We start from the raw sequence: 25,747 nt of genomic DNA on the forward strand, positions 1-25,747 counted from the left end.
GGCCGCAGAGGGGAAGGGTCCTGCTCAAAGAAGTTAAGAGGACGAGACACGAAGGGAAACAACTATTTGCTTTTTTCTTCCCTGCACAGCTTTTTAAAAAAAAACCTTCGAGAAACATGAAAAAAAGGCAGCTCTAGCCCCTCGGCAGGGACAGAATCGAAGCATTGTTTGGTTCACACTCCCTCATTCTTCTCCTGGCTTTCCCTCGCACTCCCTCCAGCACTTTGTTTCTACTTACAAAATTCATCCGCAGACTCCAGGGAACAAGGAATGAAAAGCCCTTGTTCGGGGTGGTCTTTTCTTGTGAATTCCCCACCCCAGGGTGAGCAGTTGGGTGAAGGAGAGCAGCTGTGCTTGGTTTAGAGGCAGGGCAGAAGCTAACAGGAACTCAGAGCCGCTGGAGCCCAATTTGCTTTCATTTAAAGGTGCTGGCCCTGGCTGGAGCCCGCGGCTGCTCCACGGTAGCAAGGAAATGTGCTGTGCCTTTAAGAGCCATGTGGGATGTGTTTCTGTTTCTTCTGAAAATGGCAAAACAAAAATTAAAATTAAATGGAAAAAATAATAATGAAAGGAGGAGCCCTGGCTCAGTCTGCATGAGAGAGAGGGGGAAGGAAATGACCATGTTGAAATATCCTCTGTGAGGCACTTGATTAGAAAAATCTGCTGAGAGACAGGCCTGAATTCCTCAGATATCTCCTGATTTCATTTTATGTGCTGCATGCAATTCCTCCTTGTCTTTGGCGCAGAGAACTTCTTCTCGAGACTGACAAGACACCCACTGCTCTCGTTCCACTATTTTTATTTCCAAGATACTCTTTCAGGCAGCTCTGCATTTCTTTTTTTAGCCCTGTGTTCCTTGGGCTCTTCGCACCGTGGATTAGCTCCACGTCTTCTCGTGCAGGCTCCCGTTACATGTCTGGGGACCCCGTTGGTGAACGTGGACCCAAAGTGCCCAACTCAGCAGAAACCTAGCGTGGTTCCAGCTGTAACCCTGCCCTTTGCAAGCCTGAAAAATACTCTTGCTCCCTTTCCTATGCCCCCGTGAGAGATTGCCAGGATTTTTCCCTCTGCGGATTTTCAGATGCTTCCCATCTGTAAAAGGATTCCCGAGAGCTGCACCTAGCAAGCCTCAGGGAGCAACAAGTTCAGGTTTCAATGAAGGTTCCTGTCTCCTGCTGCACGCAATGGCAATATGCCATTGGTGTCACGACAGAGGTCTTAAGGACCTGAAAATAAATCTGGGTTGGTAAGTTCGGCACTTTAACTCTTCACGGTCTTTGAATTTCACCACAAGGCTTGGTCCTGAAGGCTGTACAGATCGTCAGTCACATCCCTAGCTGGCAGGTGCAGTTGCATTGCTCTCGGTGCTACACTAATAAGCTACTCCTGAAAAGCTGGATTAGGTGTGTTTTGCTTGTTTTTTCCCTTCTCCTTTTCTTGCAGTCATTTTGTAAATACCTCGTGATCCTAGAAAAGCACCGTGGCATCTGCACCTCTAGCACGCGCTGCTTCACATCTGACCAGAGCCCTGTGAACCCCGTGTTGTTCAGGCCCTGGAGGCTGTGTGTGAGAGCAGAAGAAACAATTTTAATCTTGTAGCTCTCCCAACATGTAGGTCCTGGGATGGGCTGCAGAAACCCACTGAGAGCGTCTGTTGTGGGCCGTGGCCTTGCTGCCTTTGAGGGCGAGGAATGCTGCTCATTCGGGTTGCAGGCACTGCAGGGAAAGGTTTATTTGTTTCAAAGCGTTTCCAGCAGAGGAATGTTTGCAGAGCTCTGAAGTTTTGTAAGAGCTTATTTTATAAGGAAAACAAATGCTGAGCTGTTTTTAAGCTGACGGTGACCCTTTACCGTTCCCGTGTTTTTCCCATGGGATCTTTCAAGGAGGAGGTTTTATATTTTTTCTGCAATCTATGAGAACTTCTGCCTGAAGGCCTTGATCTTGCTCTGCCCAAACCAGCAGAAAGGTTCTTGTGGTGTTAATGGAGTGGGACTGGACTGGACTGGGTCTGCACTTACTGTCATGGGGTCTACTCTCAGGGCTTGTGCCCTGGGGACACATTTTGAACTCTTGGGTAAATCTTGTCCCCTTTGAAGCAGGAGGGAGTTTTACAGCATGGGGTGGTGTGAAGGTCAAGCACTTCTGTGCCATGAGTGAGCAGCTGCATGCTGTGGGAAGGAGACCACATACCTGTCCCTGTTTCTCCCTGCTCGCCTCACGTGGGGTGCAGACTGCATCTCAGCAAAGCTATTCAAGGGTCTTCTTCCCCTGGTTTGCAGAGTGAGGACAGCAAACCCTAAAAAGTCATTTGTGCCTTGGCTTTCCCTGCGGCGTGATGGAGCTGGGATGCCCTGGCCTCAGGTCACGGGAGGTTTGATGAGCAGTGGCCGGGCTCTGCCAGTCCCCTGGGCTCAGGCTAGGGCCAAGCTGAGGCCAGGCTTTGGCGCTCTCGTGCCCATTCATGAGAAAAGGGGCATGGCCGCTGTCTGTCCCTGTGCTGAAGAAACCATTCCTCTTGAGCTTACCCATTTATTCTTTGCCCACCTTTCTGAGTCCTTAGTCACTTTTTGGACCCAAAAGCCCATGACACATGCTGGCTATGAAACCAAGCTGGAATACTCTGTGAAAAGCAAGCAGCAGTCTCTCAAACCTTAGCGTGTACATCTCTCTGGAGCTTCGCAGCCATGCCTTAGCAGCCCATGAGTCACAGAGCCTGACTCGGAAAAGCACGCGTGAGCGAGCAAGCAGAAAAGCAGGTGAGCAAGCTGTGCTGCACGGCGTACGCGGTGGAAGCGCTCGCTCAGTGGGTTAATGCCTTTAATTGTGCATGCACAAAAGCCGGGCGCAGGTGGGTCCGCGCGCACCCTTTCATGTAGCAGCACGCACGGTGCCTGCCGGGCTGGAGGTGGACGCCGCGTGGCGGTGAGCGGCTCACTTAGCATAAATGTCAGGCTCTAATTGGCATTTGGTTCGTCAGGGACACTGTGCCCTCCCTGCACTCTCCGAGGGAGGTCGTAGGACTCGCAATTGTGCCACGCTGTAGAGGACACGAGGCTTAATTAAGAGAGAGGATGTAATGGCCTATCCATTAGAAAGGCTCCGACGTGGAGGTTGAGGGCTTGGTTCTGGGCAGGTGTGGGGTTTTATGCCTTTCCCTGAACTGATTTAGAGACTGAAATGGCAAGGACTTGGCAGGCTAATTAACACATAATCAAAATTGAGGGGATTTTCCTGCAGACGCACTGATCTAGTTAATATAAATATTAGTTTTACGGAGGATTGATTTCCCTCCGTAAATGAAAGTCTGTCATTGAGGAGAGGCCTGTCACTGCAATTACAGTGGCAGCCTTTTGAGGTGAATTTGCATGATTTGCCAAAAAAAATAAAAATATAATAAGTACCCAATTTCAATCTGCATATTCATGTGGCTGTCATCCCCTGCTACCAGAGCACCCAGCAGCCACGGGGGGGATCTGAGCTCTTCTGTTCCCCCAGGATGGGTGAGGGCTGCTGCGGCCTCCAGCTCCCGGGGACAGCAGGATCAGGCCCCACTGGGATGTCCCCCTGGTCCAAGGTGGCTTTTGTGGCTGTGCAGGGAGCGGGCAGGGCCTGGAGCGAAGATGTAACACGGGGATTTGGCAGACAGGAGGTGGCTACCGGTAGGCTGCAATGGTGTTACTAAAACACACCCTAAAACAAGCTCTGCAATAAAGAAGAGTGCGGTGACCTTTGGAGGGATGTAAGTGAAGGCAATTCAGCATGGGGCATCCATAGGAGCAGCAGCTGTAAGTCAGCAATATCCAGTGAGGGGGAAATGCTAGGGGAACCTGCAGCCTGGGTAATTGCTTGTGTACATCCTGCCCAACACGTTTTGCTGGAAAACCTCCAGATGTGCTGCCGAGACCGATGAGGGAGAGCATGTTTCTCAGGAGAGGGGCTGAGACGTGCAGGACCCAAGCACACAGGCAGGCTGACCTTGGGGAGGGAGCGGCTGCCGTGCTCGTGGCTGCAGCCTGACCTGAAGTGCAAGGCTTCATCCCCCGCTGCCCCTAATGGCCTCTCAGATGGCTTGCTAGCAGGAGGGGACAGGCACGCCAAGAGGAAACCGCGTTGGCCAGATGGTTTATTTGCAGGGCCCGGCTGGTGATTTATCTGGGACACTCTGCCATGCACGTACAAGTGCCTCCACCATCGGCTGGCTGGGGATGGTTGCACGTTCACGCTCCTCTGGCTCCTCTACGTCCAGATGAACCCATAAATCTTCCATGAGATTTGCGCAGTAGCCTCAGTTGCAGAAGCAGCAGTAGGTTAAAATGCCTGAGCAGGTTTGCCCTGCCTTCCTCCGAGCCGCATTGTGAGCTGCCAGTGCCACCTGGGTGGGGGCTGCGACGGCCGCATGAGCTGGAGCACAGGCTGCGCAGCAAAGTTCTGGGAAAGAGATGAAAATGCATTTCTGATCCTGGAAGAATTGATCAGCTAATCATTGCAAGACTCCCTTCAAGCGTTTTAGCAGGGGAAATCAGCCTTTCAGGTGCTTTCTGTGCCAAAGCCTTCCATTTACTGTATCAAACAGCAACTGCTGGAACCTCCAGGCTCCCACGTGCGGTTCCAACAATCAGCTCCACAGAGCCCTGGTTCAGTCAGTCTCAGCAAATTCCTGGGGCTCTTCAGAGGGTCCAACCAGCCATTAGAGCGATCCAGCCATTTCATCTTCAAATGACACAGAAAGTCGTGTCTGCTTCTGCCCAGTTGTCTCCTCCAGAGGCTGTTATCAGGAGCAGGAGAGTGTGGTAACACACGCAAGTTCACTTTCGTCCCTGGCAGGAGAGATGTGACTCAGGGACAGGCAGGCTCTCATGCTAAAGCTCTTCTGCCGGCCGGGGTGGTGTGAGGCCAGGCCGAGGCAGTGACACAGGTACTGATCACGAGGGGTTTCCAGCTGCACAGTTAACACAGTCCCCTGTGACCAGCTTTGGGTGCATCCAAGGATGGCTCGCGTCCCCCTGCGCAATCAGGCTGCCTAGATCCTGGCACCACAAAAGTCAGTCGTGAACACGGAGGATCTGGATTTGATCATTGTTGAGCCTGGCTGGTGCTTTTAGTAAGGACTTGCCTGTGAGACCCTTTCAGCTGTGAGATAATTGTGTAATCGTAGTTTGATTTGCTCTTCCACCTTGCTTGTTGCTGCTTTTTTCTTGTTGTTGTTGCTTTTTTCTTTGAAGAGGCTTGTAGTGAATTACAGAAAGAGGATTTTAATTCAGGAGACCTTGATGACTTATTATGCCTTATCGCTGCTCAGGCATGGAGTACAGCTCGTTCTTTTTTTTTTCTTCCTCCACTTGTTTATCTCCCACATCTCCTCCTGCACCACCAGCACTCTGAGGTAAATCACAAGAACACTCCTCCATTAGAGAACGGCATGGTACTTTCTCAAGTGATTCACTCGAGCAGGAGTGGGAAAACATGCTTTCATCTTTTTTTCTGCTAATGTTTGTTGGCATAAAGTGCCAAGTGACCCAAGTGCATTTTGCAGGTGCTGAAAAATATTGCTGGAAAATGTTGCTCTGTCTTTATGTGGCCAGTCAGAGACAGATTTGTCCTTCATGCAGCAAAATCCCTGAAAGTTCATATGGAGTGGATACGCTTTTGCGGTACTTTGGTCATACATCCCAGGAGCAGCGTGATGGCAAGGCTTTCTGCTCTCTTGCCCTACATTTATTTCAGAAAGCTGTGTGGCTCACGGTGCTTGTTCCAGCCCATCTCTCTGGCAGTGACGAGCGTGCAGCAGGCCGGTGGCTGTGCAGCCACCGACACAGGTCACTCAGGCTGGGATGTCACCCAACTGCTGCGGTGCCAGTGAGGTCAGCTCCAGTTTTCTGGATGGGTTCTGTCTGTCAGTGTTCAGGAGCTGGGCTCTAAGTTCAGGTCTCTCTGTGTTTCAAGTTTTCAAGGTATTTTGGGTGCGCTTTCAAGCACTCTCAGTTAGACACTGCTCTTCAGCCATTGCCGCGGGCGCTGAAGCAGCGGAGGGAGCAGGGCAAGCAAGAAGCAGGCTGCTGCTCAGAGCTTTGCCCATCAAATGCAGTGGGATGAGGTGTGGGGGAAGGAAGCGACAGACCCTCAGGCATGGCCTGCAGCAGGGGTAACCCTACACGTGCTGGCATCAAGCACCGGTTGCACCAGTAAGCGTGTTCGTCTCTCTGTTGAATGAATGCGAAGTGCAGCAACATCTGTCGTTGGCTTGTCTGCCTGACCTCGTGCTGCAGACGCTGCAGTCAGAGCAACCCAAGGGACCATGCCACGCCGCTGATCATGATGGGGAGAGGTCAGGGAAGGATCAGATCAGCTACATGGTTGGCTTTCAGTCTGTGCCGACAGGCTTCAGGAGTCCAGGCTTCAAATGGGAAACTCCTGAGGGGACTTCTCATCAGAGAGGATTGGAAATCACTGATTCCAGACCAAACCAGCCATGCCCGGGTATTTTTATCTGTGGTCCTTTGCTGCTATCTGTATTCAGATCAAGCATCTCCTGAGATATCAAATGTACCAAATCTCCTCCCCGAGGACTGACAAAAAGCATGGCACAATTTTAAAAATGACATTAAAGAAAGTGAATCCCCTGCAGTCTCTCAGCCGCCTTCAAGTCTGCAGCTACCCAGATGTCACCTGTGCTTACTTCACTCACTGGGACTCTGGGCTATGCTTAAGGGCCTGTTTTGTTGCATTATGGAAAAAACAAGAGCCAGGCTTTCATTTTCTCATGGATATCCTCAAAACAAAATTGTCAGCGAGATCCTCGCTGAGGAGGAGTATTTATTGCTGGGGATGAAAAGAGGCAGGAAGGCCATGTCATGAGACCCCATCCCAAGATGAATTTTCAACCCTTGTGGTTAGAAAACCCCCCACCTCAGGTGTGTTCACCGAGCAAATTCTCAGAATAAATGCAACTTCCCCTCCGATATCATTACCATGACTTCCGTTCCTCTAACTACTCTTTGATTTCTCCCATGTCAGCATTTGGCTTTCTGCTTTCTGTGGCTGTGGGTCTCCCACCAGCTGGCAGAGGTGGGTGGGGAAGGCATGCTCCTGGCTGCACACACACAGGGTGCTGGTGTGAGACCCCAGTCCTGCAGCACCTCCTGGTCGCATACCGGGAGCAGGCACGGGAACCTGCTGAGCAGTGCCAAAGCCACCCAGCAGGAGGTGAGACACTTGTTGCAAGTGGCCACATGAAATAATGTATCCATGTCTTCTTCCTTGAACAGATGGCAGGAATTACCTGCAGCTGCAGAGCAGTGGAAGGAGGGAAGGCCAGCGTGCCCGGCTCGTCAGCCCCACCATCTATCTGCCCCGGAGCGCCGTCTGCATGGTGTTCCACTACCAGGCATGGGGCAGCAACGGGGTGATGCTGCGGGTCTGGCGGGAGGCCAGCCAGGAGCACAAGGCGCTGTGGGTCATCACAGAGGACCAAGGGGAGGAGTGGAGGGAAGGCCGCATCATCCTGCCCAGCTACGACATGGAATACCGGGTAAGGGGGACATGGAGCACCGGGTAAGGTGCTCGGGGCAGGTGTGGAGCCAGGCAGCATCTCCAGCATCCTTACTGCAGCGGTGCAGAGCCAGGGCCCATTCATCATTAGGGAATGTGGCTGAGTGGGGCTGTTTGCATTGTGTTTCGTGGGTTACTATAGTAACTAAACGACACTGTTTGTTATTCAGACAGTGCCTGTCTTCTGCACAGACTCGGGCCTTTGTTCAGCCTGTTGCCTTTTATATTCCTCAAATCTCCCACTTTGCAAATATTTTTCCTTCTTTTTTTTTTTTTCTTTTTTATTTTGATTCCATTCTGTGCATTTCCCCCCTTTCTGATGGCAGTCAGACAGCCAGACCAGAGGCAGGCATGCTGCACAGGGAGCAAGTCCAGCAAGCAACCCCTCTGCAGCCTGGGCATGGGAGAAAGGAGGGGAAACGGGGACTGACGTGGGACCCCCCTGCTTGGATACCTCAGAGCAGCTCAGAGGGCTGGGTGCAGCACTGTGGGTCAGGATCAGGGCCCAATCCTGCAGTCAGGAGATCGGTGGGGGAGGTTCACGGGCAGCACCCCGCAGAGAGGCAGCATCCTGGGGTGCTTGTGGTGCAGCTGGACCCCTCCAGGCAGCGCCTGTCTGCCAGGGAGCCTGGGCTGCTGCTGTCGCTGATGAGTGAGCATCAGCAGCAAAGTACCCAGCTCTGTCAAACATGGACAGAAGCACGGGTCTCATGGGCTGGAGGCAGCACTTCCACAACCACCCCAGTGGGGAGCCTTGCTCCGGCCAGCTCCCAGCCCCAACCCAGGGAGGTGCAGCCCTCAGGCCACCCACCCCTCCAAAACACTGCCTTCCACGGGGGCCAGTGACCTGTGCTTGGGACCAATGGCTCTGACATGTCCTGTGCACAGACACCTGGATTTGGGGGGAGGTCTTGTCACAGGTAGGCACAAGTCTGGGTGGGAAGAGATCTGTGACATACATAGCCCCAGGAATTTATTTGCACCCTCAGCAGAAGGCAGGGAGATGTACAGCTAAAGCTTTGCACTGGGGCTGCGTGGCTCGTTTGCATGTGTTTGTCTGGCTTTTTAATAAAATACCAGTAAACACAATATGCCTACAGATAAGAATGATGGGCACTGGCTGACTACTTTGTGCATTAAACATGAATATACAGGCATTAGCTAAATAACAGCATCATTATGTAAATAATGCAAGTCTCTCCACTCAGCAGTTCTTAGAGCTAACGACTCTATTTATTTTTGTAAATATATTTTGCCTGTGATTAAGCAGGAATAAATTGACCCTTCTGTAACATTTCAATACTTCTTATGTAACGTTGATGGGAACAGCACTTTACAGTTAATGTAGCTGTGAGTTTCGTGCCCTTTCCTAACTTTTTTCTGATTGTGGCCCGGTTGTGGGGCCTCTATTAACACCACAGCCCAAATCTGCTGCTGCTGTAAGTCAGTGTTGTGCCGCTCGCATCATTTGTGCAGAAGGGGAGGAGGTGGCCTCCAGTGCTGAACATCGATTCACTGAGCTTTCCTTCCACGTGAGAGGCATTTAATTGAGCAAATTGCAAGCTGAGTGCTGCCAGGACAGGTAGCAATCTCCCTGCAAACCCACCCCTGCAGAGCAGCTTTCCCCAGGACAGGAGTGGCAGAGGCAGGGGAAGGAAGCAGGACTGGCCTCAGTTCCCCGCAGGTGGGCAGGGAAGGCCAGGAGCAGATTTCCTGCCCTCTCCCTCGGGAGCTGGAGCCACTCCCCGTGTCCCAGCTTGACGCTGACATTTCTCTCTCGATTTCCCACAGATAGTGTTTGAGGGATTTATACGCAGCGGCCACTCGGGAGAGCTCGCCCTGGATGACATCCGGCTGGGCACCGACATCCCACTGGAGAACTGCATGGGTACGTGCGGGGAGCGCGGGCAGCCGGGGCTGGGGAGCCTGTGCTCACATCAGCCACCACTCCTGTGCTGTTAGTTACCGGCAGTTTCTGCATCTTAGCTGGCGTTTTCCTTGCCCCTGGAAGAAACGAGGGGGGAAATCAGTCCCTGGGGGACAGGGATCTCTGACTGTGTTGGTGTGACAGGCAGGAAGCACATTGCTGCTGTGCAAAGCTGAAAGAGCAGCTGAGGGTTACCAAAGACTGTTCTGTGTGATAAGGACATGCACCAAATTTAAAAGGAAAGTACTGGACAAAAGAAACCAGCTGTCAGTCAATATTACATGCTTAGAGGAGCTGATGAGTTCAAAAGGAGTCTTCTCTAATAAGAAATAAAATAGCAGAGGGGTTTTACAGCGATGCTAACAGAATAACAAAAGACATTCTTGTCCTAGAATTATTCACCATTCCCCAAACCAGGCCAAAAGCCAAGTAGGTTCACTCAGTGTGAAAGACAGAGAGGACTTTGAGAGGGAGAGAGGGAGGGAAAGAGGTATTTTAGCAGTTTGGTGCTGGTGGAGCAGTTGCCCTGCCCTGTTCCTCTAGCTGGCATATCCACACACACACTCCGATGGCTCTGCTCACCATCTAGTTTGGATGTGGACTTAGAGCCCGCCCAGCTGAGGATGGGACCAGCTGTGTTCAGTCGGTGGGATTCATGCTGAAGGCTGCCCACAGGAGGGACACCCCACCCTGCTCTTCTGCGTACCCTGGGGGAGGCAGGCCTCACTATGAAACCCCTGCAAACTCCACTGAGGGAGGGGAGTGTCCTGGTGCCCCCTACCCTCAGTGGGATGGGCGCTCCCTCTGAGGTGTGTGTCTCAGGGAAAGAGGCACGGGATGACTGGTACCCGGGAAGGGCTGGGCACATCGCTTGCTGCCCTGGGCAGGCAGGTGATGGTGAGGATGGTGCAGGAGCCAGCATTAATAATAGAACAGAGGAGCAGGACTGCCCCGGAGACGCTCTTGAGCACCGTAGGTCCCGGTTCCTTTGATGCTTTGAACTCTGCTGGTCTCCTATCTGCCAAAGGAGCTAATGCTCCATATGTCAAATTCCCCGTATTAAGGCTTGACAGCAGTGTTTTAATCCCTTGCCTTCTATGGCATTAAAGAGAAGCAAGACTGATGATTAACACAAAGAGCATTTCCTATCTGGCTTCTTTTGAGTGCAGCAATTCACCTAGCTCGAGTGTTATTGTATCTCATGATATTGGGCCTCATGAACGTAAAGCTTAATATTTCAAAACAAATGCATTAATAAATTATAAAGTTTCAAGCATTCCCTGTCCTAAAAATAACACCAAACTGCTACATTAAATTATTTCTCCCATTCTAGGAAGTTAAACGGGAATCTTAAAACCAATAAGGATAGTTTGTTTCAGATCATTTCTAACAAAGAGCTTCCACTGCAAACTTTAACATAAATCATGGGTCATTTCCGATGTCACCAAAATAATAATGAAGCAGTAGAGATACATCGCTGCTCTCTCTGTCACAGCCATGAGAATAACTGACTCCAGCACAGGCTACTGTTTTTCAGATGTAACCCTGGGAAGTAATCTGATTCCTTTTTAGCGTGAAAGAACTTTAATAAGTCACAATAATTTTTTCCTTTGACAAAAGTGTCCTTCTCATTCTGATCTTGAGTGATGATTTCATAGCACTCAGCAGAGCCAGAGTCTGCTTATGTGACTCACAGGCATAATGCAGAAGTAATCTAAAAATAATCAGAAGTCTATTACTTCTGCGAGAAAGTAATCAGTAATAAGCACTGATTATTGCTTTTCAGATCCAGTAATTTGTAATAGATTACTTGTTCAAAGTATCTTGGAAAAAGAAGAAATCACTTCCTTTGTTTATTGGTACTGTGAGATGGAGAGGAACATGGCATGGGTACTCAGAAATGACACAGTTCCCATGTGAATAATGATGCCAGAGTCGAGACAGAAACCAGACTGTTCTTGGAAATTTTAGGGAGATTCAGAGTTTCATTATTGGGCCAGATTGTCTTCAGATGACTCAGGCGAACCAGCTGAATCCAATTGACCCTCAACCTAACACACTTTTTTGTCTGAAGTTTGTGCCCAAGTCGAAGCTTTCTGCACCCGGTCAGTTCTTGCCCAGGACAGGGTTTCTCCCCAGTGTGGGGCTGGCTAGCACCCCACACTGCTCCCAAGTCTGTGGGGCACAGCCACACACCTGCTCTTTTTGGATGCTGCAGATCAGTGGAGATGTGAACTGTGGCCTTGTCTGTAATATCCCCCTCTCTAATTCTAAATTTTTGTTTTCCTTTGCAGAACCCATCACAGCTTTCCCAGGTGAGAACTTCTACTTTCCAGGTAAAATTGCACTTCTCTTTGTGGTTTCATTCTGCTGGCATGGGCTTTTAAATCAAAGGAAAGTTAAGTGCTTGCTTGTACAATAAGCAAATGTTCTAAGCAGTGAAATGGCAGGTGTGTGCTAAACCTCTTCTGGTGCTACAGCAGGGGGTGACACCCTCTGGCTCTTGCTGGGTGACAGGGAGCAGGCAAACAGACAAGTCCCACTGTCCCGGGGCTGAGCAATGTCACAAAACCTGCCATCGGCGGTACCTGGCCTCCTGAAGAGCAGCAAAGCCCAAAATGTGAAGGCAGAGGAGTAAAGGAAAGTTATCAACTTAGTTAAACAAAAATAGTAGCCAATTGAAAGTGAAATGAGGTGGCAGTGACTTACACATGTGTGGAGGAAGGCTGTTCTCTAGTTCCTGGATGCCCTGGCAGTGGTGATGTTTGAGCTGCTGGTGAAGGATGGTGGGGTCGGCCTGCTTGGAAGGGGAAGGGAATTGGGAGGTAGAAGTGGGAGAGCAAATTGCTGTGAGAAGCTCTGAAGGTGACAGTCAATAAAAGGAAAACAAGGTGAAATGGTGCATTTAATAGCTTAATTCTAGCCTGAAGGATAGAAACTGGCATTTCTCTGATCCAACCTACAGAGTAAGATAAAAGGTGGGTAATTCAGAAAAAATGCTTCACTGTTTGAGCAGTGGGGATGCTGTTTGTCTTGCTCTGGGGTGGGAAAAGCTGTCTACTTTGAGGGAAAGATCAGTTTAGTCTCTTTCCATTTAGTCTCTTTGGGTTTTTTTCCCCTGTTTTGGTTCCTGGATTTTGTTTTCCTTCCTGCCCCTTCACAAATGCATCTGGGGATGGGCTGTGATGAAGAGCAACCTTGGGGCTGCCCTTAACTCTGAAAGTTGCTTTGCCACTTTGGTCAGCGTGCCCTTTGCTTTCACTGGTCACGGCGTCCTCACTCGTTCTGTCCCCCGCTCTGCTGATGGTCTATGCAACGTCTGGGCTCTGCCCTACAAGCACCTGCATTTCTGTATGGGGGAAGGCTGCGTTGGGCGGGTGTGCGCTCTGGGAGCTGTGGCAGTAGCAGGAAAGCAGGCACCAAGTAATGGAAAGTAGGCACTGAGACCCATGGCAAGGGAGCAGCTCCCTCCCCGGGGCACTGCCAGCGGGGCACACACACACAGGGCTGTGCGGGGCCTGCCTGGGATGGAGTTCACTTTCCTTGCAGCAGCCCACAGAGCGCTGTGCTCTGCTCTCACAGCTACAACAGCCCTGGTGTCACACCGGTGCTGTGCCTATTGCTGAGCAGTGCTGGCACAGCACCAGGACTCCCTCCAAAATCCAAAGCCAGCAGGTTGGGGGTGGGAAAGAGCTGGGGAGGGAACCTCACTGGGGCAGCTGACCTAAAGCAACCAGAGGGATATTCCGTACCGTATGGTGTCACACCCAGCAATAAGAGGTGGGGAAGGGGAAGGAGGGGGGGGCTCTCGGTATGAAAACGTCTGTCCTCCCAAACAACCACTCTGTGTATTCAGGTCCTGCTTCCCAGGACGTGGCTGAACATCTCTCGTTGATGGGAAGTAGAGAATTTCTTTTTTTCTCTCTCTGTGCTTCCGCATGGCCTTTGCTTGTTTTTTTCCCTCTTCCTTTTCTCTTTAATTAAATTATCCTTACCTCAACCCGTGAGCCTTTTTTTTCCTTCCAGCGTACTTTCTTCTCCCCTTCTTCTTCTGAGGAGGGGGAGTGAGAGCGTGGTTGTGGTGGAGTTCAGCTGCCCGGCAGGGTAAACACACCACAGTCCTTTTATTCTGTGTGTTACACTCATAATAACTAGGAATTTGGGCTTGCTCTGGTAGGCTGCTTATTTATCCTGCTGCTCAGGCTTGTGGTGTTACTGAAAATCTGCTGCAATGTTCTCAGCTAGAAGCCAAAGCCTCGCAACCAGTCCACACTCAAACCACCTCTCCCTGTTCTCCTGGGCCTGGTCTGGGACCTATTTTGCAGACAGCATCCTCACCTTTTGGGGCTTGTGATGTGTGTCATCTTCAGTTTGAACCTCCTCCTGTGTCCTGACATGGAGTCTGCCCCAGAGTCCTGCCAACACGTGTTCCTTGGCAGGAGTAGATAGGACAGAGGGATGGAATGAGCAGGGATAAAGAAAAATGCAGAGGGAAAAGGTGAAAATGAATGATGAAGATTGGAGAAAGCATGATAGATACAAATGAGGTGAAGAAAGACACAGATGCCCAATAGACAAATAGGGCAAAAGGAGGGGAAGAAATCCCTGGCTGTAGGAAAAAAGGAGCTTGAGAGGAAAGCCGGCAAAGGAAGTATTGAGATGGTTCTGTAGCCCCCGCTCCTACAATTACATGTTGAGCTGAAAAAGTCAGGTGCCATTAAAAATAACAAATCCTTGCTCTTGTGGCTCAGGAGCAAAGCTGAAAACACGTACCTTGCAGGCTCCGGGATCACAAAGCAAATAATAAGAGAATTGTGTGGGAGGAATATCTTCCAGCTAGTGGGTCGGGATCTTAGAAGACCAGTCAAGTGTGCTTAAACTGCGCTCCATTTGAGAGTTGATGCATCTCACCCTGAAAGGAAAGGCATAACAAGTGGCTGGCAGCAAGGAGTTAGATAAATAGCAGGCTAAAAATGAGAGACATCTTCCAGGAAGCGTGGAGACAAACCGCAGGGAGAACGCACTTTTGGGACTGGTGATTCTCCCACATGGGGTGTCCCGGAGTCAGGGCAGGGATATCTCCCTGGAGAAATGGCAGGTAGCAATTAGGGGGTTGGGGCCAACACCGGCTCTGATTAGATGAGTTTAACACTTGCTTTCATCTGTGCCATCTGTACAAATTCCAGCTGTGGTGCTTGTCTGCAGCGGTTTATGTCAGTGATTTTGGAGAGGAACACGAGCTGTGACACGGCAGTGGCAGAGCAGGGCAAGCTGCTCTAGGAGGCTCTCTGGAGAAGATTTTCCACATGTTTCCCAGGGTGAATTTTGCTCCTGCTTGTTTTGGGCTTTCACATCTGTTGCACAGCTCAGAAATCACCACCCGTAGCCCTCAGTGCCGGGAAGAGGAGGGGTGGCCCTGGCCAGGCTGGAGGTGTGAGCACAGCAGCACACCCACGTAAAACCCTCCAGACTGCAGGGATATTCAGCTGGGTTTCCCCTGACCTGTGTCGCAAGTCATGCCTTCATCAGAGCACCCACCGAGCGGCCAGGAACAGAGAGAGGCATTGCTTTGGTAAGACGAGAGCCCCAGCGAGTGGTTGAGGAAGGGCAAGTGTGTGTGTGGCGGAAGGCAAAGGGGAGTGGAAGAATTATTAAGTTACGAAGATGGATTTTTTTTTTCCATCTCCCTGAGCAGAGAACTTTTCCACAGATATAAAAGAAAACTTCCAGCAAGCAGCAGAGCCAGTAAAAACAGAGCAGATAACATCAGCTCTGCGCTGAGTGGACTGGCAGCTATATTTAGTGGCTGACAGCGTAAAGAACAATCGTTAATGTTGGGAATTGGCTTTGTTAAGAGCTGGAGACAAGCGAGTGTGATTCCTTAATGAGTGCAGTTGCTAAATGAACTCTCCAGACGCTGCTATCTCCCCAGCAGGGCCGTGAGGTGCGGAAGCGGGGGCTGAGGCCATGTCCAGCTGCCTTGGTGACCGCAGCACCCCTTGGGCTTGCTCCCAGCGCAGCACCGGGACATCAGGAGCAGGTCAGAGAGGACCAGAGGTCATCCCAGGCTGGCAGCAGCCTCCAGAGCCCCCGCAGGATCCTTCCCACAAGAGGGATCATCTGGGTGCACCACGCTGCCTCGGGAAGGGTCGGGGGCACAGGCTGTGTACCACGGCACATCTCCCCTCAGGCCCCCACCCCGAGCATACCAGCCGTGTGGGAGGTCATGCAGCTCTCTCACTGCAGGAAGGTGCGATGTAAGTGCAGGCTGTCACCAAGTGTAAACACCAGCGGCCCCTGCTCCGAGAGTGAGCCCGCGGTGCTCCCCCCGCCCCGGCGCTGTCAGGCTCCGGCAAGGTGTCGCTGAGCCAGCAGGGATGGTGGTGGGGCAGCAGGCAGAGGGACAGGAGGAGGTGGGGGGCTGCTGCCTCCACCCATCAACCCAGCGCCGGCACAGCCTGGCCCCCAACACAGCAGGGACAGGGGCGGCTGGGGTGAGACGGGGTGAGGGTGGCGCAGGCTTCTCATGAGACATCCGAATTTCTTGCCTGCAATGACAAATATGTGGGTGGTTCCCAGCCTCCTGCTTTTACAAAGCAGGATTTGTCTTGTCCATGTGGTTTTTCTGTGTTTTGGTTAGGGGGTTTTCTTTGGTGGTTTTGTTTATTGGGGGTTTTTTAGTGGTGTTTTAGCTACGCATCGGGGTGCAGTTTTTGTTCTGATTTTCACTCCCTGTGCCCAGGTTTTGGGGAGATGGGGAGTGGAGGAAAGCCTTTTGACTAGCCGAGGAAGCGTTATTTTGCCTGATCTCGTCAGCTAGCAACAGCAGAAAAGCCATCATCGTCCCAACTGTGCAGCCAGTGGCTGTATAGGGAGGGCAGCCAGATGCCCTTGCTGCTTTCCAAGTCGGGTCCGTCCTGCACCATTTTGTTCTTTCCCTTTGCCATCTTCTGAGCCTGCTGAGGAAGCCTGTGCCCTGTGGCAGAGCAAGCCCGAGCCCCTCAGAAAGCTTCCCCGAGGACCCCGTTCCCTGTGAAGCAGCGGTAGATAAACGCGGTGCAGAGGTGCACCTCTCCCGAGGTCCTCACAGCTCGCCCCCGCGCGCGGAGCTGGGGAGGTCTGAGCAGTGCGTGCAGCAGGATTAGCGCCCGGCCGCTCTCCAGCCGTGGGCGGTGTGAGCACAAACACCAGCGCTCCCCTCCCCGCGCCTGCCCGGGACGTGCGTGCTGCTGCGGGCTGGCAGCGAGGCCCCACACGTCTGAGCACCAGATGTGCGCTGCCGGCCCGTCCCGGCACGACCCGGGCAGCAGCAGCAGCAGCAGTGGCGTGCCCCGGCCTCCCGGCACGCTGCGGGTTCAGGAGGGGCTCACCCTGCCTGGGCTGAGCCTGGGCGCTGCGTCCCCCCGCGCCCCGGAGGCAGCTGCTTTCCCAGCCCTGGCCGGGCGGGTTGTGTTTGCCTGCTTGAGTTTGGTGTCCTGGCTTGCTTGAGCTGCCGAGAGCGTGAGCTTCTCGTGTGGAATGTCGCAGCCCACGCCGTCGCAGGATGTCAGCATGCATCATCGTGCATCATCGTCCCCATCCTTCCCTGCTTTACAAAATTGTAATTAAATGTGAGGCTGTGGACGGGGCACCTAGTGAGAAGCGAGAGCAGGTCTGTGTGCCGAGCACGTTCAGAAAGAGATCTTCCTCCCTGTCTTTGCCATAAGAATAACAAATGTTTCTCCCTGTAATTTCTTTCCCAGTCTCCTGCAGTAACTTCCTTGGCCATCTGAGATTACGCTCTTCCTCCAATTAGGAACGTGATGAGTTTTGTCACTGCTTGACAACATCTGCCATGCGGAGACAAAACCAGGCGGCTGATCTGGGGAAGGCTAAAAAAAAGAGGGAAAAAAACATTTGTTGATGCCAGAAATAACAGTAATAATAGCGTGCATATGGAATTTGCATTGTGAGCCAGGCAGGCTGATTAATTAAAAGGGAAGAAAAGGCGCTTTGACACGCGGCTTGGCAAACACCAGGCTGCACGCCCCGCTGGAGCACGCCCCGCACCCGGAGGTGGCCCCGGGACCTGGTGTTGCTCGGCGCTGTACTCTTGCAAGCATGTGTGTTTCTGTTTGTGCGTCTGCATGCCTCCCACCTAGCAACCCTGTTCTGTGTCTCCTCCCCAGGGGCAACCCTCCTGCCAGGGACCGAGCCCACAGTGGACACGGTGTCAGTGCAGCCCATCCCAGCCTACTGGTATTACGTTATTGCCGCCGGAGGTGCTGTTGTGGTGCTGGTCTCCGTCGCGCTGGCCCTTGTGCTCCACTACCACCGGTTCCGCTATGCGGCCAAGAAGAGCGATCACTCCATCACCTACAAAACCTCCCACTATGCCAACGGGGCCCCCGTGGCCGTGGAGCCCACCCTAACCATAAAACTAGAGCAAGACCCCAGCTCGCGCTGCTGAGAGCCGAACAGGAACGAGAGCGCAAACAAAACACAAAACAGACAGACAGACAGAAACTAAGACTTCAAATACGTTGCCTCAGTTTTGCACTTTTTTCCTTACCTAGCATACGTGTGAACTCTTAGACATCTCTGTCCCTTCTCCGTCCCCCAGCCCTCCCCGAATCTTTTACAAACTTTAAACTAATGCTGCATCTTGGATCGCCAGAAGAGACACACCGCCCCTTCACTTCACAAGTGAACGCTCCCTTTCGATTCCTTTTTGAGGACTGTTGGGGTGTCGGGTGGGGTTTTTTGTTTTGTTTTGTTTGTTTGGGGAGTATTTTTTTGTTGGTAGCCTTGTTTGGTTTTTTTTTGTTTTTTTCCTCCTCCCAGTAGGCAACCTGCAAGGAGGCTTGATGGCGAGCCTGGAAGTGTGTGTGCAGCTCGTGTGTGCGTGTGCTCGGTCTGGGTGTGTGTGAGTGTGCATGGGAGTGCGTGCATCTGCCTGACTGACTGAATGTATATTTAGAAACAGCCCCTTTTTAATTTGCTTGTTATTGCTTCTACTTGCACAGGGAATGCTTTTTTCTTTTTTTAAAAAATTATTTTATTTTTTATCCCCCCCTTCCCGCTTCCCCTTGGAAGGACTGGGACAAATTTATGGTTAAAACCCTGATTTGTTTACTTGGGAAAGAGAGCAATGCTTTTTTGTTGCCTTATGTAGCTTTGGCTGGGTTTCTTGTTTGATAGCATTAATGTCTCGGGTGCAAAATCAGAAGAGAAGGCCAGGCTGGACAGTAGGAATGTCCACCTCAGATGGCTAGAAGAAACCAGAGAGGTTCATAGACGTCCGAACAGTAAGATCTCTCCATCTTATTCTTTCTGCAGCCAACGTGATAACACAGCCATTGTTGGGAAGCGGGGGATGACCCTCCTCTTCCCCCACCCACAAGTGAATCTATTTAAAGTTGCCTTATATCAGAGAAGCTCATATTGAATGTTTAGTTTGTATCTGTTAAAGCCAGCCTTAGGGTAACACATAGACTTCAGCAGGTCTAAGGTGGATGCTAAATACTGTAGTTTCTTGAGAGTTGGAGGCTTATTTATTTTGTAAGTATCCTCGCTCTGGGTGCTGACGGTTTTGCTTTTACACGGGGAAGGGGGAGAGGGCTCCTCCTTGTCTTTCTGCTAGAATCGTTGAAGGGACAAGTATAATTCCCCTTTCTGGGTTTTGGCTTTGTTTTCTTCCTCTGCCCAATTCATAGCTGCTGAATCATAAAAACTGCCAGTTGATTTTCTAGAATGTCAATTAGTTTCGCATCTGCTAATGTTCTGCTTCTTAAAGCGTCGGTAACACCTAGCGAGCAAAGCCTAGTGGGTGCACCGGGGGGGCCAGCCATCGCCGCTGCCTCAGTGTGCCCCGACTGTCGAACGGCCCGGCGAACTGTCGTGGAAATGCCTTATGTAAATTACTGAACAATGACATGCAAAAGTGGTTCAAATCGGTAACCCTAATCCGTTTGCAGGCAAAAAAAATGTACCTCCAGTGAGCGAGGTTCTCCCTCTTGTTGGTGTTCCTTTGTGGTGAGCGATCACGTTTCCTCCCCCTCCTAAACTTGCCAGCACTCCCCACGCCTCCCCTGCCCGTGAATATTGCATAAAGCGAATCCCAGCACGCAGCTCCCTCACTGCCCCTGCCTCTTGAGCTTCCTCTTGGTCTGGGGAAGACGTGGAGACACTAAGGGTGCTGCTGTGTGTCCGTGGCATCGGCCCTCTTGTGGCGGAGCCCTGTCCCCGGGGGATCTCTGCCGAAGGGGGTGTCACGCTCCCCTCTCACCCCACGCAGCCCACGTGAGCCCCTCGTGCTGCTTACCGGGTGGGTTTCAGCAGGACACTCCAGTCCTGGCCCTTCCCCGTGAGTCCCATCTCCCTCGGGCAGACCGTCCCCTCGCTCAGAGCAGGTCACCCCGTGGACTTTAACAAGTGTGCCTCGGCGTGTCAGAGGAGAGTGTGGCACCCTGTCTCTAAAACTGAAATCACCAAAGACAAAACAGGTCACTTCAAGGTTTTTACTCCCAGTTCTCCCCCGCTCCTAGAGCCGTGACATCCCCAGCGTTGCCCAGTTGCCTGTGTGTGAAAAATATCTTGTGGAAATTTGAAACTCTTTGAAGATGTATTGTGTGGAATGTAATAAAATGATGATATTTTTATACAAATATCTGGGGTTTTTCTTCCTTCTTCTTTCTTTGCTAACGAGAATGCTGTTGGTGGAAACAAAACGGTGCTGCAGAAGTTGACATTTTCTGTCAGAGCTTCAGGGCCGCTTCCTTTTGCCGAGTGACGCCCCCGTTGCTGCAGGGCAGGGGCCCGCAGCTCCCAGCAGCGCAGCTGCTGCCTGCCCGCCAGCTCGCTGCACTCAGGGCCGGGCCATTAGCAGCGGCTTTTAGATCCATTACGTTTGTAACAGTCCTTGGTGGGAGTTTTGGGCGGCTGGCCTGACGCTTAGGATCGTCTGGGGATTTCGCTAGCGTTGCTTAAGTGCTAAATAGCTTGATGTGACTGTGCAGCTTCCCTCGGCCGGGGCCCCTGGAGACGGGGCATCCCGGGGCAGCTGCGCTGCCGGCTCAGCCCCCGAGCACCACAAATGATGGGTAAGCTGTCACCAAAACTAGTGGTGGTGATTGCAATGCGTTCCTCTTCTGTAAAATCCTTTCTGGGCCTCTACATTTGGTTGGCAGTGTCATGGTGCACAGGTTTGGAAGGAAGCGTGCATCATCCCCTGCCTGCCCTCCAGCCCCGTGCTCAGCCCCTTAAAGAAACCTCTGCTGCAGCACTGCTCCTTCCCATCCTGAGGAGCACCTTCTGCCCCTTCAGAGGAGGCAGCAGCATCACGTTTCATGTGAAATCTGTTTTGCTGCCAGTTTGAGAGGTTATTCTTTCCCTCCTACATTTGTTTTCCTTCTCTCCTACTCTTTACCCTGGCACTGAGCTTAGCTGTGCAGTGAAACTTTGTGGCTTTACTCGGAATTCGGGCCATCAGCAAAAAAATAATTCAGCTGTGATCCCTCGCTTTGGCTGTTCGAACACAAGCAAAGCTGAGGACCCATGCCATTGGGGTGGGGGGTGTAGAGGGACTAGGTTTGGAGGTTTTTTTTCTCTAATTGTACAGCAAAGCCTGTGCACTTGTAATTTGCATTTTGTACACTTCAGTGACTGTCCAAGCAAAATTCAAAACAAATATGCACATGCGAAAAACAGGGAGGGAGAGAGTGGCTGATGGCTTCCCAACAAGGAGGAAAAAAAATCTGTTAAGTAAACAGAAGAAAAGGGAGGAATCGTTCCGGGTTTAATTATTCCTTCTGCGCACCACAGCCAGATTGACCGGGGAGCTGGGTGCTGCTCAGACTGCAGTACATCACGGAAAGAAAAGCAGCTAAAATTAGCACGTTTTGTTTAGAAAAATTAAATGCAACTTCATGTGGCTGGGATGCAAGCTCCTCTGCAGGCAGCTTTGGGCATGTAGGGGTCTGGGCAGGCGCTGGCAAGGTGACTCGTGGCACAGGGCTGCTTCCCCTGTCTTCATCTGCCCAGCTGTGCTTCCCCACCTTCTCTGGGCTTGGGAAGCCTGAGGGCAGCGAGGGGCATCTCGGTGCCCCCACAGTGTAGATCTGAGGATAAGGGCCAGCATTTTTACTGCGCTGCAGAGGGCCATGGATCGAGGAGGAGAGGGTTCTTGTTTGCTTTCCTCAATGCTGAGCTCTAGCCAAAGCACGCTTTTAATTTGAAATTTGGCAGGGAGTTTTGCAAACCCAAAAACGTTCTCTGTTTCTGGAGGGGTGGGGGAGAGAGAAGTGAGGCAGATTTTCAGCTGGAGATGGAGCGGATGGATCCGAAGAGCGGTTCCTGCCCGAGTGCCGGCGCTGCTGCGAGAAGCGCGCTGCCGCCCTCCCTGCACCGCGCTGAGAGCAGCCGAGTCACAGCGAGGCCCTGGTGGCCGCCCCGCTGTGTCAAAACAAAGCGATGTGTGTCGGAATCGCACTGCTGCCATGGGGAGAGAAGGGCTGGAAGTGAGCAGAGGGAGAAGAGCGAGGGTGAAGCTCAGGCTCTGTCCACCTGGGCTGGTAGCAGTAGCTTCTGGCTGCGTGGTGGTGGACAGGGCCCTGCCCTAGGATGCAGGGACCCGGCAGGAGGCAGCACTTGGTGGAGAAAGAAACAGTAATTTTTTTCTCGGTGGTGGTCATTTGCCTTGGAGGAATGCATCTAAGCTCTTTCAATTGGGACCTGGTGTCCTTGCCCACCTTACCTGGTGGGAGGCCGCAGACCTCCTCCGCTGGTGTGCCCGCGGCCTGCCCTGGCGTCGTGCCGAGCACAGCAGCTGAGCCCCTGACACACCTTGCCCCGTCCCCCTGCCACTGCTGCTGTTTTCCAAGAGCTGTACATTAAAGCTCCCTAATCTCTGCAAATACTAATTCTCTCTCCCCACGTGAGCTTGTAGCACTGTGGTACTTAGGGCGCTCCTTGTCTTTGATTAGAATCTCATCTTTCATTTTTCAGGTCCCATAAATTAGCCTGTTAGCTGGCAGTGCTCTCAGATCCAATATATAACAGCCTTTTCTCAGCATCCGGCTGTTGCCAGCGACATCGCTAACATCATCTTTTCGGCATGAAGGGCTAGGTGCCCAGCCAGCCTTCAGCACGTGCCTTTCGCTCAGGAGAAAGCTCTCCTCAAGTTTAAATATGAATCCCCTTAGCTTTCTTGTCTTTCTCTGGTGTGTTTTTTTTTTTTTATTTTCATTTTATTTATTCCTCTACATTTAAAATGCAAAGTGAATTATGCCAGAAAGTTGCCCTATAAGAAGGTTGCTCTCCACAGCCCAGGGAAATACTTTTCCCATTCAGCCCAGCAGTTTGCAGGGCTTTTCTAGGGACTGCTTTCGGGGGAGGCAGCTTTCATGGCCTGCCGCTTGTGACAATATTGCTGAGATTTGTCACAAAGGAGCCCAATTAATGACAAATACCAAGCTATTTTCTGTGACAGGATATCATCTCCACTAGGAACTGTGCTGCGACCACCGGCTTCAATTCCCACAGACAGCCACGCAGCCAGATCTGATTTTGTTAATGACTCAAGAAACCCCAGGATGGAAAAAGATCAGCCGAGTTATTTTTTTTCCAGGGGCAGTGCAGAACCCTGCGTGACACAACACGCAACCCAATAGCAATAACGTGGCATGCAGCAAATGGAAGAATAAGGGTCTACCACCAGCCTGAGGAGGAAGGAGAAAAGGCGAGGGGGAAGAGATCTTTTAAGCAGAAATTGGAGTCATATTAGCATAGGGAATTGAGAAAATTGCTAGGAGAGCAAATAGATTTGGGGCTGGGCTTTTTGTATAAGCATTCTCTTTTTTCAAGTTTTCCCAGTGCTCTTTTCTTTCAGGCTTGAAGAATTGGTGTTCTTTCCTTGATTAACTGATACTTTGTTTTTTCTGGCCTTTCCCTCAACACTACCCTGGGAAATAAAAAAGCACCAAATTGCTAGAGTGTTCTCAGACGAAATTTAGAGGAGCTAGAATATGGAAAGGCAAAACACTTCCCACTGCTGCTCCCCTGTACGTGGGGTCCCCTGGCAGACAGCGGTCCAATTTCTGCCTCTGCTGATGTTGACAGGGCCATGCGGGAGGCACAGTGGGATGGCAAAATGTCACGGCTTGTCCTCCGGCTGAGGACCAGCGAGGCAGGCGGCTTTGTGTGTGAACTGCTTTGCAAGTTATTTTCCACATGTTCGGCTCTACATGTTTGCAAGAGGCCCTCAGGCAGTTCTCCCAGCCCTAAGATGTTGCCATCTGGGCCTGTCAGTTCTGGAAGTGTTGAGACATCACGTGAAGTGGCTGCTAAAGTGAGGGCTCACAGAACCTGCGTTGTGCACCTATGTTTCTTCACCAAACTACCCGCAGCGTAGTCGCTTAATTCCCTGACTCACCAGATGCAAAGCTCAACATCAGGAGGGGCAAGTGCTGTGTTTTGTCTGTTCGTGTTGCCAGGTTCACTTGAAAATTCAAAGAAATCCCTTAAGCCTTTGAGTGAGGAGGGCAAAGGACACTTCTGCAAGAATGGGTATTTGGGAAGCTACCAGTGCAGGGGATTATTGCTGTCAGTCTCTGGTGGGGAGTCCCCAGTGAACCAAGGCTGACATGCCCTGGGTTGCTGCTGCTTGCCACAGCTTCCAGGACGGCGCCAATACAAGTTAAGGTAAATAAAATGCAGCTTTAGACTTCCAGGGTAGGGAGCTGGTCAGGGATGGGTGAAATACTAGATGGTTCAGTGGATGCGATGCATGTTTTTCCCCTCCAGCTCAAGATGCTGCCACGCTGAAGCGGAGGTGGGGTGGCCACCAGGGTTCCAGAGAGAGAGGTGGGATTTGGGCAGCGTGGCACTCAGCAGAGCCACCCTGCTCTCAGAGCAAACCTGGAAATGTTGCTGATAGGGATTGGCCCATACCATTGTCTGTGACAGCAAAAAAAAATGCATTTCATGATTCAGGAAGCCTTTCCCAGCCCTAAAGCTGTGTGCGAATATATGCAAGTACTCTTTTATATGGTTTCAAATAATTTCTTCACATATGGCTTTTTAGGAACAAGTTATGTTCTTTGGGTTTAGTTGTTTTTAAGTAATCTCATAAAACTCTTCTTGCTGTTTCTGTACAAGACACAAAATAGCCTTGGTTTTCAACCACAACTATTTCAAGGATGTGACTTCTACTGCTTTCTAGCAGTCCCTGATTTTCTGCATTCCTGATCTGTTGAAGGTGCCTTCTCAGCTGAGCACCCTGAGTCACAGTCGGCTTTGAAAAATCTAAGCAGATCGAAATGAAAGGGCATTTTCTTTTGGAAAACTGAAAAGAAACGTGGTTGCTATACATAGAGATAATGCTAGGAAGACTACACAAAAAAATAGCTTTTTCTCAGATTACAGCATGTGCATTTGGTTACTAGTGCTTGATCTGTGCTGAACAATAAAAAGAAATGTCATCACTAAAAGGAATTTGATCAGAGAGATGTTAACATAAATGCCTAGATGTGGATACCCATTTGCCACTCTCCCCATTTCAACCAGCTTTTGCATTAAAACATGTAATGATGATACATGGCTTCCTCAAATTATTATGAATTTATCTGAAACCCAAAGAGAAACTGGGTCATTGGAGCTCTGTGTCCACTAAGATGTATGGAGAAAGATGAAAAGTAGAGAGTGCTAAATGGATCTAGCATTAGTGGCAAGTAATGATAGGCACTAAGATCCTATTCAAAGTTACAAGGATAATACCCTTGAGCATGTTAATAGTGAATTATAGCCATTATGTAGGCACCAATGACAATATTTTAGTGCTATTCAGGTTATCTGGTTTCTTTTACTTCATTTTCTTTTTTTTTTTCATCTTAAAAGCTGGTCATTTGGCAGTTGTGAAATGTGATGTAGCAGGAAGGTCCTATTCTCCTGAGTGCACAAACATGCTCATTGACTTTGGCCAATGGAGGAAAAGGAAGAGCTCTCCCTCCTTCTGTGAGGAACAGCCTTGCAGTAGTTTAACTATTGTTTTCTTCTGGCCAGCCCCATAGTCCGATGACCATTGGCGATAATGCCCCCAAAAGGCCTCTTTAAACAAACAGTGCTTCCCATTTTGTTGTTCTAGTGAACTTCCCAAGAATGGAGGATGACTTTCCGATCCCTGAGCAGGACTTTGAAGACAACGACGATACCGGTTGGTACTCAAAAGCCACGTGGGCTATTTATCTGGGGGAGCTTGTGTTACAGTATTAGATGCTACGGTTACTCACGAACCTC

At 50.9% G+C, this 25,747-nt stretch overlaps 1 protein-coding gene across 8 annotated transcripts in view; it reads left to right on the forward strand.

Annotated features, from left to right (window-relative positions):
- Nucleotides 1–25,747, forward strand: part of NRP2 (neuropilin 2) — an 83,858-nt gene that overhangs the window by 54,057 nt on the left and 4,054 nt on the right. For 3 of the 8 annotated variants that reach the window (XM_068685933.1, XM_068685936.1, XM_068685935.1), the window contains exons 13-16: nt 7,266–7,528; nt 9,340–9,436; nt 11,770–11,811; nt 25,596–25,664. In XM_068685933.1, coding sequence (XP_068542034.1) covers nt 7,266–7,528; nt 9,340–9,436; nt 11,770–11,811; nt 25,596–25,664 — 471 coding nt within the window. Of the gene's footprint in view, nt 1–7,265; nt 7,529–9,339; nt 9,437–11,769; nt 11,812–13,331; nt 17,440–17,643; nt 20,122–25,595; nt 25,665–25,747 lie in introns of those variants that run through there. The other 5 variants (XM_068685934.1, XM_068685937.1, XM_068685938.1 and 2 more) reach the window with 4 other exon arrangements.

This window comes from Anas acuta, chromosome 6 (genome assembly GCF_963932015.1).
Source record: "Anas acuta chromosome 6, bAnaAcu1.1, whole genome shotgun sequence".
NCBI classification, from domain to species: Eukaryota; Metazoa; Chordata; class Aves; order Anseriformes; family Anatidae; genus Anas; species Anas acuta.